Source organism: Euwallacea similis, chromosome 14 (assembly GCF_039881205.1).
Source record: "Euwallacea similis isolate ESF13 chromosome 14, ESF131.1, whole genome shotgun sequence".
NCBI classification, from domain to species: domain Eukaryota; kingdom Metazoa; phylum Arthropoda; class Insecta; order Coleoptera; family Curculionidae; genus Euwallacea; species Euwallacea similis.
The window spans coordinates 480,699-494,043 of record NC_089622.1 but is presented as its reverse complement, the minus strand read 5'-3'; the positions used below and the strand labels follow the sequence as shown (position 1 = coordinate 494,043).

General features: G+C 36.1%; 4 protein-coding genes across 4 annotated transcripts in view; 1 reads left to right on the top strand and 3 right to left on the bottom strand.

The window, feature by feature from the left end:
* Positions 1 to 3,980, top strand: part of LOC136413467 (5-hydroxytryptamine receptor-like) — an 83,216-nt gene extending 79,236 nt beyond the window's left edge. The window contains exon 6 of the mRNA XM_066397043.1: positions 2,903 to 3,980. Coding sequence (XP_066253140.1) covers positions 2,903 to 3,420 — 518 coding nt within the window. The 3' untranslated portion in view covers positions 3,421 to 3,980. The remainder of the gene's footprint in view (positions 1 to 2,902) is intronic.
* The window catches only part of LOC136413470 (facilitated trehalose transporter Tret1-like), a 174,342-nt gene that overhangs the window by 120,083 nt on the left and 40,914 nt on the right, over positions 1 to 13,345 (bottom strand). The window lies entirely within an intron of this gene.
* Positions 8,407 to 10,254, bottom strand: LOC136413487 (uncharacterized). The gene is made up of 5 exons (XM_066397073.1): positions 10,097 to 10,254; positions 9,997 to 10,029; positions 9,146 to 9,931; positions 8,976 to 9,020; positions 8,407 to 8,719 (listed from the first exon to the last, which is right to left on the bottom strand). Exons 1-5 carry the CDS (start codon positions 10,164 to 10,166, stop codon positions 8,670 to 8,672), a joined length of 984 nt encoding a protein of 327 aa, XP_066253170.1. The 5' UTR covers positions 10,167 to 10,254; the 3' UTR covers positions 8,407 to 8,669.
* On the bottom strand, positions 10,717 to 13,329 carry pelo (protein pelota). The gene is made up of 7 exons (XM_066397061.1): positions 13,150 to 13,329; positions 12,302 to 12,545; positions 11,982 to 12,236; positions 11,713 to 11,935; positions 11,462 to 11,654; positions 11,296 to 11,402; positions 10,717 to 11,235 (listed from the first exon to the last, which is right to left on the bottom strand). The coding sequence occupies exons 1-7, from the start codon at positions 13,188 to 13,190 to the stop codon at positions 11,144 to 11,146; spliced, it is 1,155 nt and encodes a 384-aa protein (XP_066253158.1). The 5' UTR covers positions 13,191 to 13,329; the 3' UTR covers positions 10,717 to 11,143.

Genomic DNA, 13,345 nt, shown 5'->3' with positions numbered 1-13,345 from the left:
ACAGAAACGTTAACAAAGGATTTTCGCTCGAGCGCTTAGTAAAGGATAAATGTTTACCTCAGTTAGTTTTAACCGAGAGTAGTGTGAAATTCCTCTGCTTCAACAACCCCTGTTCGTATGTAAATGACCAATCCCCTTCAAACGTACAGGGTGTAAATAAAATAGGGTAACATGTTTTAAGGCCTGATTTTACATTCCCAAATATGAAGAAAAGTTGGTATAAACATGGGTCCGTAAAAACCTCCTAAGGGAGCTACGCCCCTCCGAAGACGGCCCCCAAAATGTGCGGAATGGCGTGCGGAACCAGGAGGCGTGATACATTTACTTAACATGTTCCTGTACGCTTTAACTTTTATGGCAATTTGATGTCGGAATATTATTTCTTGCCTAAAATTACATAGAAAAGATACTCTGGATAAATTGTAGGACGAACCTTTTAAGAAATAAACCTCTTTAAAGGAAATATTGCAAGGTGAGAAGCTGGAATTGAGTAGTGAAACTGTCTAGCAGAACAAAATTTACTTTTTCGATAGAAAATACGAAACGATGACAAAGCTTAAAAAGCCAAGTTCAAAATCAATGAAAAATTTCCCTACCCAATTTCAGCTTCTCACCTTGCAATGCTTCCTTTAAAGCGGCATATCTCTTACACGGTTCGTCCTACGGCAATTTATCAAGAGTGCCTTTTCTATGTAATTTTAGACAAGAAATCATATTCTGACGTCAAAGCGCCTTAAAGGATATAGGAATATGTTAAGTAAATGTAGCACCCCCCCTGGTTCTGCACGCCATTCCGCGTTTCTTGGAGCTACATTCGAAGGGACGTAGCTCTCTCAGGAGGCTTTTGCGGACCCGTGTTTATACCAACTTTTCTTCACGTTTTGAAATGTAAAATCAGTCCTTAAAATATGTCCTATATCATTTACACCCTATATAGAACATATCTCCCTCTATCCGATCCAAAACCTATAAAGCCCTTACATTATCTCACAAGTCTCTCTTTACCTAAACACCAATTTCCTCCAAAGTTTTCCAGACAAACACGAATAGATCAAGGATCTAGACATTGAGAGTAATAATAGGCATTCAATAGCACACAATAGGGATTCAAACCGAAACGAGTATGTCTTTATTGCATCTTAGCAGCAGACAAAAGGAAACGACAAAATCAATTTAACTTATCTTAGCTTACTCTACATTTCCTTTCGTCTATTTTAGGCGAATTTAATCGGCTTGGTGACCGTTTGACTCGTTGCCGTTTGGTTAGGCCCTCTCGGTTTCTCCGCTTCTGGATTAACTTAAATTGGTTTTTACCTTCGAGTACTTTGGCATTTGAAGACTTTCAGCCCTTTCGGGGATATTGTCATGAAAGGCCAGAAAGAATCAGTAAACAGACCCGTTTGAGTTTCGCACGTGTTCCAGATGCTTTGCAAACTACCTTTTTGTAAAAAGAATCAAACATTTCGAGGTGGATTAGATGTGGTTGGTTACGGCTGATTCCGATTATAGGGGACACCTCTGCGTTTCGAGGAACGGACCTCTTCACGAATTAACTCGAATATTCAGAAATTCCATCTTACCAGTAGAAGAGTCTTTAAATGAAATTTGGGAAGCCTGATAAAAATTTTAGGTGAGTTTCAAGAGAAGTGATCCAAAGGTGCAATTCTAGGAATTAGGAATCGTAATCGAGAGGTGCATCATTTAATCCGGATTGAAAGAAAAAGGTAAAAGTGAGTTAAGCGAAGTCGGCCACACTGATGAACTTTTCGCTATCTTTTTTTAATTCAATTTACCTGCTTATTTTCGATTCACGCTATAGACTCTTAATTTTAAAGTTTTCTCATAAGGAAACTCTACTTCTCAGTAGGTACTTTTATTTCACCCAACTTTTCCTCCACTGAACTCAAATGTTATTTTAACTTTCTTCAACTCACTTCAACATCCCAATTCGATCTTCTACGCCTCTGCTCTTCACAGGTAAAGCCCGAAATTCCAAGATTTATTAAGACATATATTTCTACGATTTATTTACCAACAATTCTTTAGCGACCCCCAAATTTTTAATTTGGGGTTTGCGACTGTCACCCGAAGGGAATTGAATTTAGGGATGAAATTGTTACGTTGCAGGATGCAATTTCATACATGTCGCAGTATGCAGATATTGAATAGATTCCATTTGATTGTCCCACACTGTATTGTTCCTTTTAGTTATAACGGATTCAGTTGTGAGTTTAGCACAAAGACTTATTGTTAAGAACTTTTTCCGAATTGCCTCAATCGCCCCCTCCCCGTGGCTCTAATTTCTTCAGGTGAAATTCAGCATTTCAAGTTGTTCATAGGTTTCGTAGGAACGTTATGAATTTTGAATATAAACGAACTCTTGCGTGTTAGAAGCACTGTGAATTGAAATCTGTCTTATAGGCCCCTACCGTACATGCCCCAAGGCTGGCATTAACCGATTAATAAGCACACAGCTCAATACTTCTTATCGTTAGTTGATGCAGATGCTTGACAAAATGCCAGCTTTGCAGCATCTTGACTCTTAATATGTCTCAAGAAACGCTTGGGAAGGCGATGAACTTTTACCCTTCCGGCCTAAAAATGCAATATGGAATTCTCTGCAAGGCTCTAATCTTTTAATAGCACCATTAAATTTTAGAGCAATTTGACCGAGCAGCCGAATAATTAAAACTTTAATGATGAAGCCCCGAATTGCATAGTTTTTGTTTGTAATTGCGAAAGTTTTCGACAGTCGAATGGGTTTTTAGTCACCGATAGACGTCTTGTATTTGCCTTAGGAGTCGATATTCATTATTTTCGCTTGGCCATTGGAGTCAGATTACCATTATTATAGATTTTATCTTTCTCCGTTTGTTTCGAATCAGAAAAAAATTGGTTTCAGGGGGAATAGCTGCGGCAGTGGTCACGGTCATTGGCAGACCGTTGCCTACCATATCGGAGGCAACCACCACCACAGCTTTCACTAACGTCTCCTCCAACAACTCTAGCCCGGAAAAGACGTCATTCGCTAACGGTCTGGAGGCAGATCTTCCTACAACCACTGGCGATTCTTGCGTCACCTACCAGCCTCAACACCATCCAGTCAAAAGAAAAGCTCGCGATGGCGTGGATTCAAAGCGCGAGCGCAAGGCGGCTAAAACGCTCGCGATCATCACCGGCGCCTTCGTGCTTTGCTGGTTGCCGTTCTTTATAATGGCTGTGATCATGCCCATCAACGCTCAGATCTTCAAGAAATACATGGTGTCCATTTTCCTGTGGTTGGGGTACTTCAATTCAACGCTCAATCCAATCATCTACACGATATTTAGTCCAGAATTCCGGCACGCATTTAAGAAGATTTTGTGCGGGAGGAACTATGCACGTCGCAACCGCCATTTTGGGGTGCGTGGCCTTGCATGATGGCGGCCAAGTGGTCGTATGCCTTCGGATAGTGAGCCGCCGGTGGCAGCTCGGTTGGCGGCCATTGTGGCCGCGCCGGCCGTCGGGACGGGATCCAAAAACGTCACTTTTAAGTGTGACTGATCCGAAGACAAACGACCACGCAACGTGGTTTCTCCTATTGTTGAATATGAGAGCAGCAGCAGCAACGAGCGAGTAGTGCTGGAAATGAGAATGATCAATGACTTTTAAAGTTTACATTTCCTAATGTGGATTATTCGGAGATACCTGGAAAAGCGAGAGATACTTCCATTAGGTTCTAAATTGGAGAATTTCAAGTACGCCACCGAATTTTAACGCAGGACCTCGGAAAAGTTGCTATTTTAACTTTTGATCCCTCTTCCATAATAATCGTGTCATAGTCACATGGAATATATTTCAAAAACGCCCTGTATATCTGAACTCAATCAAATTTCCCTCCAAAGTTGGACCCAAGAATGTGCAATCAGGTTTCACCTGCCGATTTTCGTTTCGCCAATACTCCATAAATCCGTCGAAAAGCCGCATTTTTGCATATATTTTTTAAAAATAGTACTGTGCAAAAAAGTGGCATTTGCTACAGTCATGAAAGTCGCATTTGAAACATTGGATCTAACCACATTGTAACGAAACTCCTTCAATTAACCCGAACTAGCTTAGAGCAAAATCTAACTTTTTTCCTTTCACCCGTAATTGCCAAAAAAGGCTTCGCACCTTTGTAAGTTCGATTTTGGATGGCTGGGATGCATCGAAGAATAATGAAGATTTTGAGAGTACTAAAATACTTTTCATTGGAGGTTTTGTATCTCTTGCGATTTCGGAAATCCACATGCAGTGCCTTATTAGGACACCACGTAGATCCCAAATTGTCCAGTTTAGCCCTAGGTTATGGCCCACAAAAGCATCTCCTCCCTTTCTCTGCTTTCAAAAAGATTCCATTGATTCTGTGTTCTTGTCGGCACGGATTTGGGTCATTACACACCTGAAATTCTTGTACGTTCTACCCCGTTAGGTGCAGTAGGGCTAGGGCTTCCCTTGATATTTGTGCATATATGATAAGTGTAATTCCATTTTAAATAGATCGACCGCCTCCTAAGTTACTATGTAAAATACGAAGGTATCTCCGAATAGGATATTGTCCATATTCTGTATCAATATCCACATTCTTCTTTAACCTTAAGACCTGTAGTGCGCCTTGTGATAACACGTCAAGAACATTGCGTTAATTATCAAAATGATTAAAACTCGTATATGTGAAAAATGTTTTAATAGTAAGACCTGATAATAAAAATGTCATGACCTAACGCGAACTAACCTGAACTTCTTTTTCCTCTTCTCTCTGTGTCTAATTTGCTACATGTTTGTTTTCTGTGAAAAATTAATGTCTTATTAAGGAATTGGCTTAAAAGGGGTAGGCTAGAAAATACGTATTATTCCTGTACCTAACTGTAAATGCAATATGACCATTTTGTACATAGTATCTAATTTGTTTTAATTTTTTTGTGAATTTTTACGATATCTCCGCCAAATGGGCTTTCTATTTTGTACAAATGAAACAATACTATTCATTTACTGCATTGATTAATGTTAAATTTGTCGGTTTGTAGTTCTAAGGCAATAAAGGCCCAATTATTGATTGGTAATAGAGCACTTTGCCAGAAACATGTATAAGTTTGTCGGCTTCCCTGATGAGCTGCGGAATGCCTTTATTTCACTACGCTCCACAGTATACAGGGCGTTAGGTAAACAACTTTCGTAAATTTAACCAATGATTAAGAACATCATTTCGAACAAAAAAGTTCCTTACAATAGAGGTCGAAAAACTAATCGTTTTTTCAAAAAAAATGTCAAATTTGGAAATCGAAAAACTGTGATAAGCTTTAAATTTTGAATAAAGTGTGGGAGAACGTACTTGACAGATGTTAATTGTTTGACACGTAACAAAAGACCTTAAAATGATTCAACAATAACATCGCTAAAAGCAGTTGAAAACTCAATTAATAACTTAAGCGGTAAAATAAATGCAAGCGGCAACGCCGCACTGAACGCCCTTATCAGCGTCGCTCGCCCACTTTGCGGGTGGGAGTGAAGCGATAAGACATTGGAATTGGCATGCGCAGTAAACAGGTACCTCAACCGCCGAGTACCTCAACAATATATGGATTACGTAGCCATCCACGCTATGCGGTGGTCATTTACATTTCGTTCCATCTTATCTGACATATGATCCTGTGCAAAGACGCCTGGCGCCATGGACGTATGGAGCCCATTAGGGACAGATAAAACCACCCTTATTCTTCAATTTTGTCATGGACTGTACGTCCTTCCATACTTTTAATATTTTAGCGTGATTTCGTTCCCGGCGAATGCATCTTCTGTCGGTACACGTCACAGATCGTCCGCAAAGTTCATTTGGACGAGCTTTAAGTGATTTCATTCCGACTTATTAACAGCATCTATGTGACAATGTATTCTTTACGCGAGTATCGTGACAAACTTTTCATTTATGAAGATAGGATTCAGATGCAGCTTTAAGACTGTCGATAAATCAAGGAGAGCGATATGTTGCTGGCAAAAATAACTTCACATTCATAATTTGGCCTTTAGTTACTGTACCTCCTATTATAAGATATTGATATACCTTTATTTCAGTAAAACTAAAAGTGAAACCAATAATTAGATATAATTTTTGATGTGGAAAGGTGATGAGAAAATTATTCTCTCTTCTTTGGATTAACGACGATTTGCCAGCTTTTCCTTTTCAGTTTATACAGCTCGAAAACGGATCGCATTACGCGCTAAAATCTGCAGAATAGAATACATATTGACTCCTCAGTATTTGCAGATCATTTATTGCAAAAATTAATTATTTTTTTTTGTATTTTATCTGCCACAGTTTTTCCGATTTTTCGCAATAAGTTTAAATTTTTAGAATACCTCATAAGATTTTTTTCCTGTAAATATATAACTCCCATCGACTTTATTCCAAGCATACGTATGGACCTTAGAGGGTCCCGAAACCCCAAGTCTTACCTAAATATCTCGGTAACCATGCACCTGCAACTCCAAATAAGAGAACTGAAATGTGAGTATTGACTTTATGCATCAAACGTTTTAATGTCGATCTTGATTGCATCAACTAATTTCGAGCATAACAATGACTAAAACACCCAATACAGTGTATGAAATAATTATAGGAAATTAAATATATAACATTTTGTAAAATTGTAGATAAGTTTTAATCAGTAAGGTAAATTTGTCTTTGTTGTCAAATGTTAAGGTGTATAAAAAGAAATTAAAGGCTACATAATGTATAAGTTATGTTAGCTCAAGTTTTATGATGTTTGTAGACCGAACGCTTCAATCACTTGATACATTTTCATTTTTATCAACAGAAATGGTTTATGACCTGTCCAGTTTATGAATTCGATTGAATCGCCGTTTTCATGAAACTGATGGAAGTTGCCTTAATAGTCGGTTGAGAACTGTCCCCTACAGGTAGTTTTTCTTATGGAAATACTGCTTTTCTTCTTGAGCTTTGTGGAGGGAATTTCACATTCGCTCTCTATCCCGAGGTCAGACTTGACCAAATTTATTGTTCCTTTAGGTTTCAAAGGGCAAATTCCAATGATTTCCAAAATGTATATAATTTCGCTTATAAATAATGTAAAAAGTCTAATTGTTAGAATACAACTCTGAGCCCTTTCTTGTGTGGCGGAACATTAACTGCAATCACTCTGTGTAAGCTTAGACAAAAATTAAAAATCAACGAGCAACGAATATTTGTTACACAAAAATCAAATCGTGTTTCGCTAGTAACTGCGTAAGGAACGCTAACTTACCAAAAAATCTAAAATCTATTTTCTGTGATATGCATCTGTAAAAATCAATCAACTATTAGATTAAGAAATTTATGCTGTAACAAACTTTCATTGAAAATCTGTAATTTCTTATTTTCATGCTTATTCGATGGAAGTTTCTTGCATTGAGCCTGTGCATATGGTATAAACTCCGCTGAGTATTAATAAGGAGTAATCCGAAATATGTGTATAAAGACGAGAAACCGAAGGTTTTTGCGATGTGTAAGTAGTGTACCTATGCATATAGATAGACAATATGATATTCCTAAAATTACTAAAACGCAATAAATAGATGTATGTTGTGTAATATAAAAGTTTATAATGTTATAAAGCTATGTAGTAGAGAACCAAAAACATAATGTGATGTACAATCATTTACAGGGAAAGCAATGGGCCGCTATTTACTTTTTCCCCAAGCTACAGGGTATTTCATTTACAAAAAATAAACACTCAAAGTCATATGGATGTCATTGGGTCATTGGGTCATTGCGACTGGAAAGATGTCTTATTCCGATTTTACCGGCGAATAAACGCCTATCACAAGCACTTTTCCACCAGATAATTTTATCAAGACACTAAAACTTTGGCACTTAACTGTAATTCACCTAAGTACTCATGTTTATCATAATCAGAATTAGCCACTCCTTTTTCTGTGTAATTAATGTTTTGCCGTTTTTTCATTCGTCACAAAACCATTGTCCAATCCACTTGCAAAAATGAAGATAAGTAACTTATTTTTGTACCAATACCTCAAGGTTACTAGATTTAATGTATATTTTGGCCTACGAGGTTTCTGAAATCGTCATAAATCGCCTTGTATAAATGCTAAAAAATATACGGAAAGCTGACAAAATTTGCTTCTTGTCTTGTGCCAGGCAAAGTGCCTTAGAATATGTAAAAAGAACTAATCAAAAAGGTAAAAAGTGCTGTAAAGTGCCGGACGCTGCACTTTTCAGGTGACGAAAAGCGGATTTTGTGGGCAGAAAAATGGGTGTAAATATAAGCTAGAGGAATAGAAGTAACAATAAATATAATGTAAAATATGAATATTGTTAATTTCATATTATTATCATATCTAAGTTGAGCCATAGGTATGATAACAGTACCATTTAGATGTGAACTTTTTTAATGCAGTTTTATTGTACGTAAGTTATAAAATATAATGTAAAATAAAATAAATCTTAATGTTGACTAATGAGTTATCATTTATTCGAAATACTGCACGTACTCCCAAAACGCTATTTTTTGGAAAACTTATATCATTGCTTTAGTTCGGAAATTACACACTTAAACTGCTTTGACTTGAAAAACTGCTCATTTTATTGATTGACCAATACAATAGCCCACATTAAATAAATGTTTTCAGCCTGGTCAATTCGCCTCCGTAGACCATTCGACGGTGCCAAATGGAGCTGATGCATCTGAAATGAAAATGTGGTAGCTGCAATTTAATATGATCGCGTGTCTGTTTTGACTACTTAATTACATGACTTTATAGGATTGACTTATTACCATCTGAATTAATTTGATGAGGTGGCAATGAGGAGGTTGGAATAAAATCTTAACGACTGCTCATAGCAGGAATGCAACGTGAAGATGACGAAATTCTGTAGTCAATTTAGGAAGGGAGGATGAAAGGATGCAGATATGAAGATTAGATGATAGGCAGGTACATACCTGTTGATTCGGAAACTTCTGAAACCGATTCTGAGGAGGACGATCCTACAACGAAAAAAGGTTTTGTTATAGGGAAAGCGTTTACTAAAAAACTCAATCTGCTGCAAACTCGGAAAGCCACATTTGAAACCCCAATTTTTTCAAAATTCACCAAATATAAATTCACTCACCGTTAATTTTCACCTGAACACTGTCCGCTAAGTTAACCAACCCCAATATCCTCAAAACGATCACTTTAACCTGTTCAATCCACATATTGAGTTGCCACTGCAAATCTCCCGTTGGTGAGGAAGTTTTATGATTATACCCTCGACATTGCTGCAAATCGCCGTTAACGAAAGCATGCAGGAAATTGCTCAATATCAGAACTCTACTAGACAAACCGTCTAAAATAGGCTTGAAGAAATCTTCATGTTTAACCAATTCTCCACTGACAAATGTCCTTAGTGTATTGATCTGAGTCTCAATTATAAGCTTAATCAAATGCTTGAAAGGTTTTATGATTTCTATGATGTTGCGAATCACTGGTAGCTTAGCTAGTTTTATAAATATCCCTCGTATGCCGCTCAAGCTTTTGAATATAGCTTCAAGGTTGCCCATAATAAAAGCGCTCATTTTTATCACAACATCCCATACTATTTCAATAACTTTCAGAGTTAATTTCTGCACGAAATCTAAGACATTTTCAATGGTTTTTCCTTCGAGTACTCCTATTGCTACCAATTCATCCACGACTAGCATTCCAGCCTCGTTGATTAAACCAATAATGGCTGCAGTAGAGTTTCCTCCAACGTCTTCTATTGTTATTGCTGCATTTGTTACAAATCTGAGCACTGTGCTAAAAATTGTTTTGGGAAGTACTAGAAAATGTTTGACAAGGTTTAACACTGTTGTTGGTAACCGCAAAAAGCTTTCACTGAATCCATTAACGTGGATTTCTGTCTTAAATCCTTCCTCTATAGCAAAGAAAGAAAACGCAAAGTGGGTGATTTTAAATGTAAAATTCCCTATTATTGCTTACCTCGGTTGTGCTCATTGGTTACGGAATGACCATCTGTGAAACGAAAAATTAAAAAATTCATTTAAAGCTTAAAAACTTCATCGCATTTTTTTCGACCAACCTGTCCAAGGTATGGAAATTCCAATCAAAAACACAACCACAAGCATAATTCGTTTTAAAGTTGCTCCCATTGTGATTTTCCGTCTTCGTTTACTTTTCACCGACACTAATAAAATTCAACACGAAAAGGATCTGAAACTCTCTATACTGAGCATTACAATAAATGCGTAAGCCATTATAAGTATATTGAAAATGCCCATTAAATGATAAGAAATACGTATTGAACGTCAAACAATTAGTAAAAAGACTTGTTAACCCTTTAGTTATTAGTCATTATTAAAAGCTCACGATAAAAAGTAGGAACGTAATAATTTTATTAATAATAACATCAATATTAATAAAATACCTAATTTTATAAATTGGGTAAGAATAAGTAATTTTAAACTGCTACATTTGCAACCAATTATGTATTCATTATTAAAATTAAACAGATAACAGATAATAAAAAAAACATATAAACAAAATTACAAATAATAATCTGCTTGATGATTAGCCTTAATTCTGTTCCTTATTTCTGTATATTTTATTGTTTCACTAAATTACAAATCATCTCTTCTCTCTTCCATTTGTGGCAAAGTTACAATTCTCCTCTTAAATCTAAAACAAAATAAAACTACGACACTCATCAACAAGGACAACTAGTTGTTTATTACGACAAAATATATTAAAATTAAAAACAATCGATGTCTTACTCAACAAAAAAAGCCACAATAAACCTACAGTTTTAACATAATAAAACTTGATTATAAAAATTGGATAATTGTAACAATTTGCCTAAGTATAGGGCCGAAAAGTACAAAAATACGCGATTATTAGTGGTTATCCGTGGTATAGAACTCATTATTTATTTATATTTAACACTCAATTATATTATCGAATCTTGAATATTTTAATCTCAAAAAGGATATGGAGCTGGAAGGAGGAATTAGTTAATTGTTCTGATGCAGATAAAAAATTTTCAAGAGTTAGTATGTTTTTTGGCACACCATCCGATAACACGATTATTTTTTTATACTTTTCGTGTACAATAGTCTCAATAGTTTAAATATTAGCCTCCTTCCTCTTCATCCTCGCTGTCTTCCTCTAGTTCCGGCATGGGAAAGCGCAAGACAGCTGCTATCCCTGTCAGCTGTTCCAATTCTGAATTTCAAATTATTCAAAAATACACATACAACTATGGGAATTAGCACATTTACTTACGTTCTCCTGAAATATGCATACTGGAAAATATTTTAACATCTCCTCCAGATTCTCTGGCAGAATCGACGAGTCCAACATATTCTTTTCTTAATTTTACATCATCACATCTACAACAAAGAAAAGTCCATTTTTTAATACTTTTTGGCCTTAAAATTATAACAAATACCTAAATAATTTATCTGAAATTAATAGAGTCTCTATAGCTTGAGCCTCATTTGCCTTCTCAATATGCTTCTTCCCATAAAACGCTTTCGCAGGTTCACACTGCAATGTTGTGTAAAATTGTTCCAATGCTTTGACTTCGCTTGCAGCTTTTGTGTTTGAAATCTTCACCATCACAGCTGGATCTTGAAGCACTTCTAAAAAAAATTTTAAGTGTTTCTCTGGCAATATTTCCACGACATTTTTATCATCTACCTTTAAGTGAGTGTTTAAATCCAGATGAGGAATGTACCAACATGAACTTGGACTTGTTTTCCAAGAGTATTTTATTATCAGTTTTAACAGCCATTTGAAACATATAATCAAAAAACTGGTCCCTTACAAAACCAGGTGAAGCAATAAGGACGCACTTCACGACATCGAAGTCCACATGTCTTAGAATCGCTTGCATCACTTGCTCATAAAATTTCGCTAAAGCCTACAGATAAAATGAAAACCATGCTAAAAACATGCTAACTAAAGACCTTTTCATGTTGCTGAGCAAATCCTTTCCGTTTCCTTGGTATATTAACATCAATTTTAGCTCTAACTAGTGTCATACTAGAGGTGATTAAACAAACGTGTGCTAAACCTTCCTGCATGATAACAGCAGCTACATCAGCTGATTTTGTAGGGTCGCAAGCAACATCTATTCTCTCTAAGCCTACAGAGTCCCACTCTTGTTTGCGTAGTATAAATTTCCTATTTAATTCCAGATCTAATGTGTGATATGCTCCCATCTATTAATTTTTTGGTATGTTATGGTCTCCAAGTCTCAATTAGAAGGTTTCTAATAAACCCTTACCTTGACATATTGGTTTTCCTCAATATTTCTACCTTTCAGCCGTAACATACAAGCCTGAGTGTCAAAATCAATACTTTCCACTGTAATTGTTAAGGTGGTTCTTATTCTATTTGATGTAGAAGAACCTGTTGAGGACTCTGATTGTACTTTACGAATGGTGGAACTCTTGACAGAGTCTCCTTCTGCAATCAAGTTGTAAGCATGCCACATGTCTTCCGGCTCTTCTGGGATCAAGGTGACTACACTGTAACCACAAATAAGTACATGTAAAAAAATACCTTAAATCATCTGATTTGATTCCTGAATGCCCATATCTGATCCAAAGATCCTGTAAACGTACTTAAGACTACTTGGGAGTCGGAAATAGAGCTTGTAATTTGTGAGGCTAATAAGCCAATAATTATTCAATAAAGGATAATATAAAAGTAAAAAATTTAAAAATATATGTGCAGTTAAAAGAATATAGTTTCTAAGACTAGTTTAATTGCATCCAGTAACCTGGATGTCAGAGGTGTTAACCTCACGAAATAAAATAACGCAACCAGCCGAAACAAGAGACAATTTTTTTAATTAAGAAAATAGAAACTGGAACAATAAAAATAAGCAATAGTAACATAAGCACAAGATAGTATGTATATTCTGTATCTCTTGCAGTCACCAGATTTCAGTGATTTCAGTGCTTTATGAAGATTATAAAGATAAACAAACGTTATTAGGAGCATTAAAGCACAAAATCTGATTTGTGTAACCTCTAAAAAGGTATTACAAATAACATTTATTGAAATTGATTGTAACTACTGAGCCCCAAAAAGCATTGAAACTAACCTCAAAATTGAAAAAAAACTTACCCCTGACCCCCTTTATCTATGTCTTTATGTAGCAATTTCATTTTAGAAAGACGTTTTTACTGTTTTTACTATTTAATAATGATTTTCTGCAAGGAATTTGCATTATTTTAAAAATATTCGTATTTAATTTCGCGTACATGACATTCGCTTGGGCAAAATTTTTCTATTAGAGTTTAGAATTTCAGATTGGTTAGTG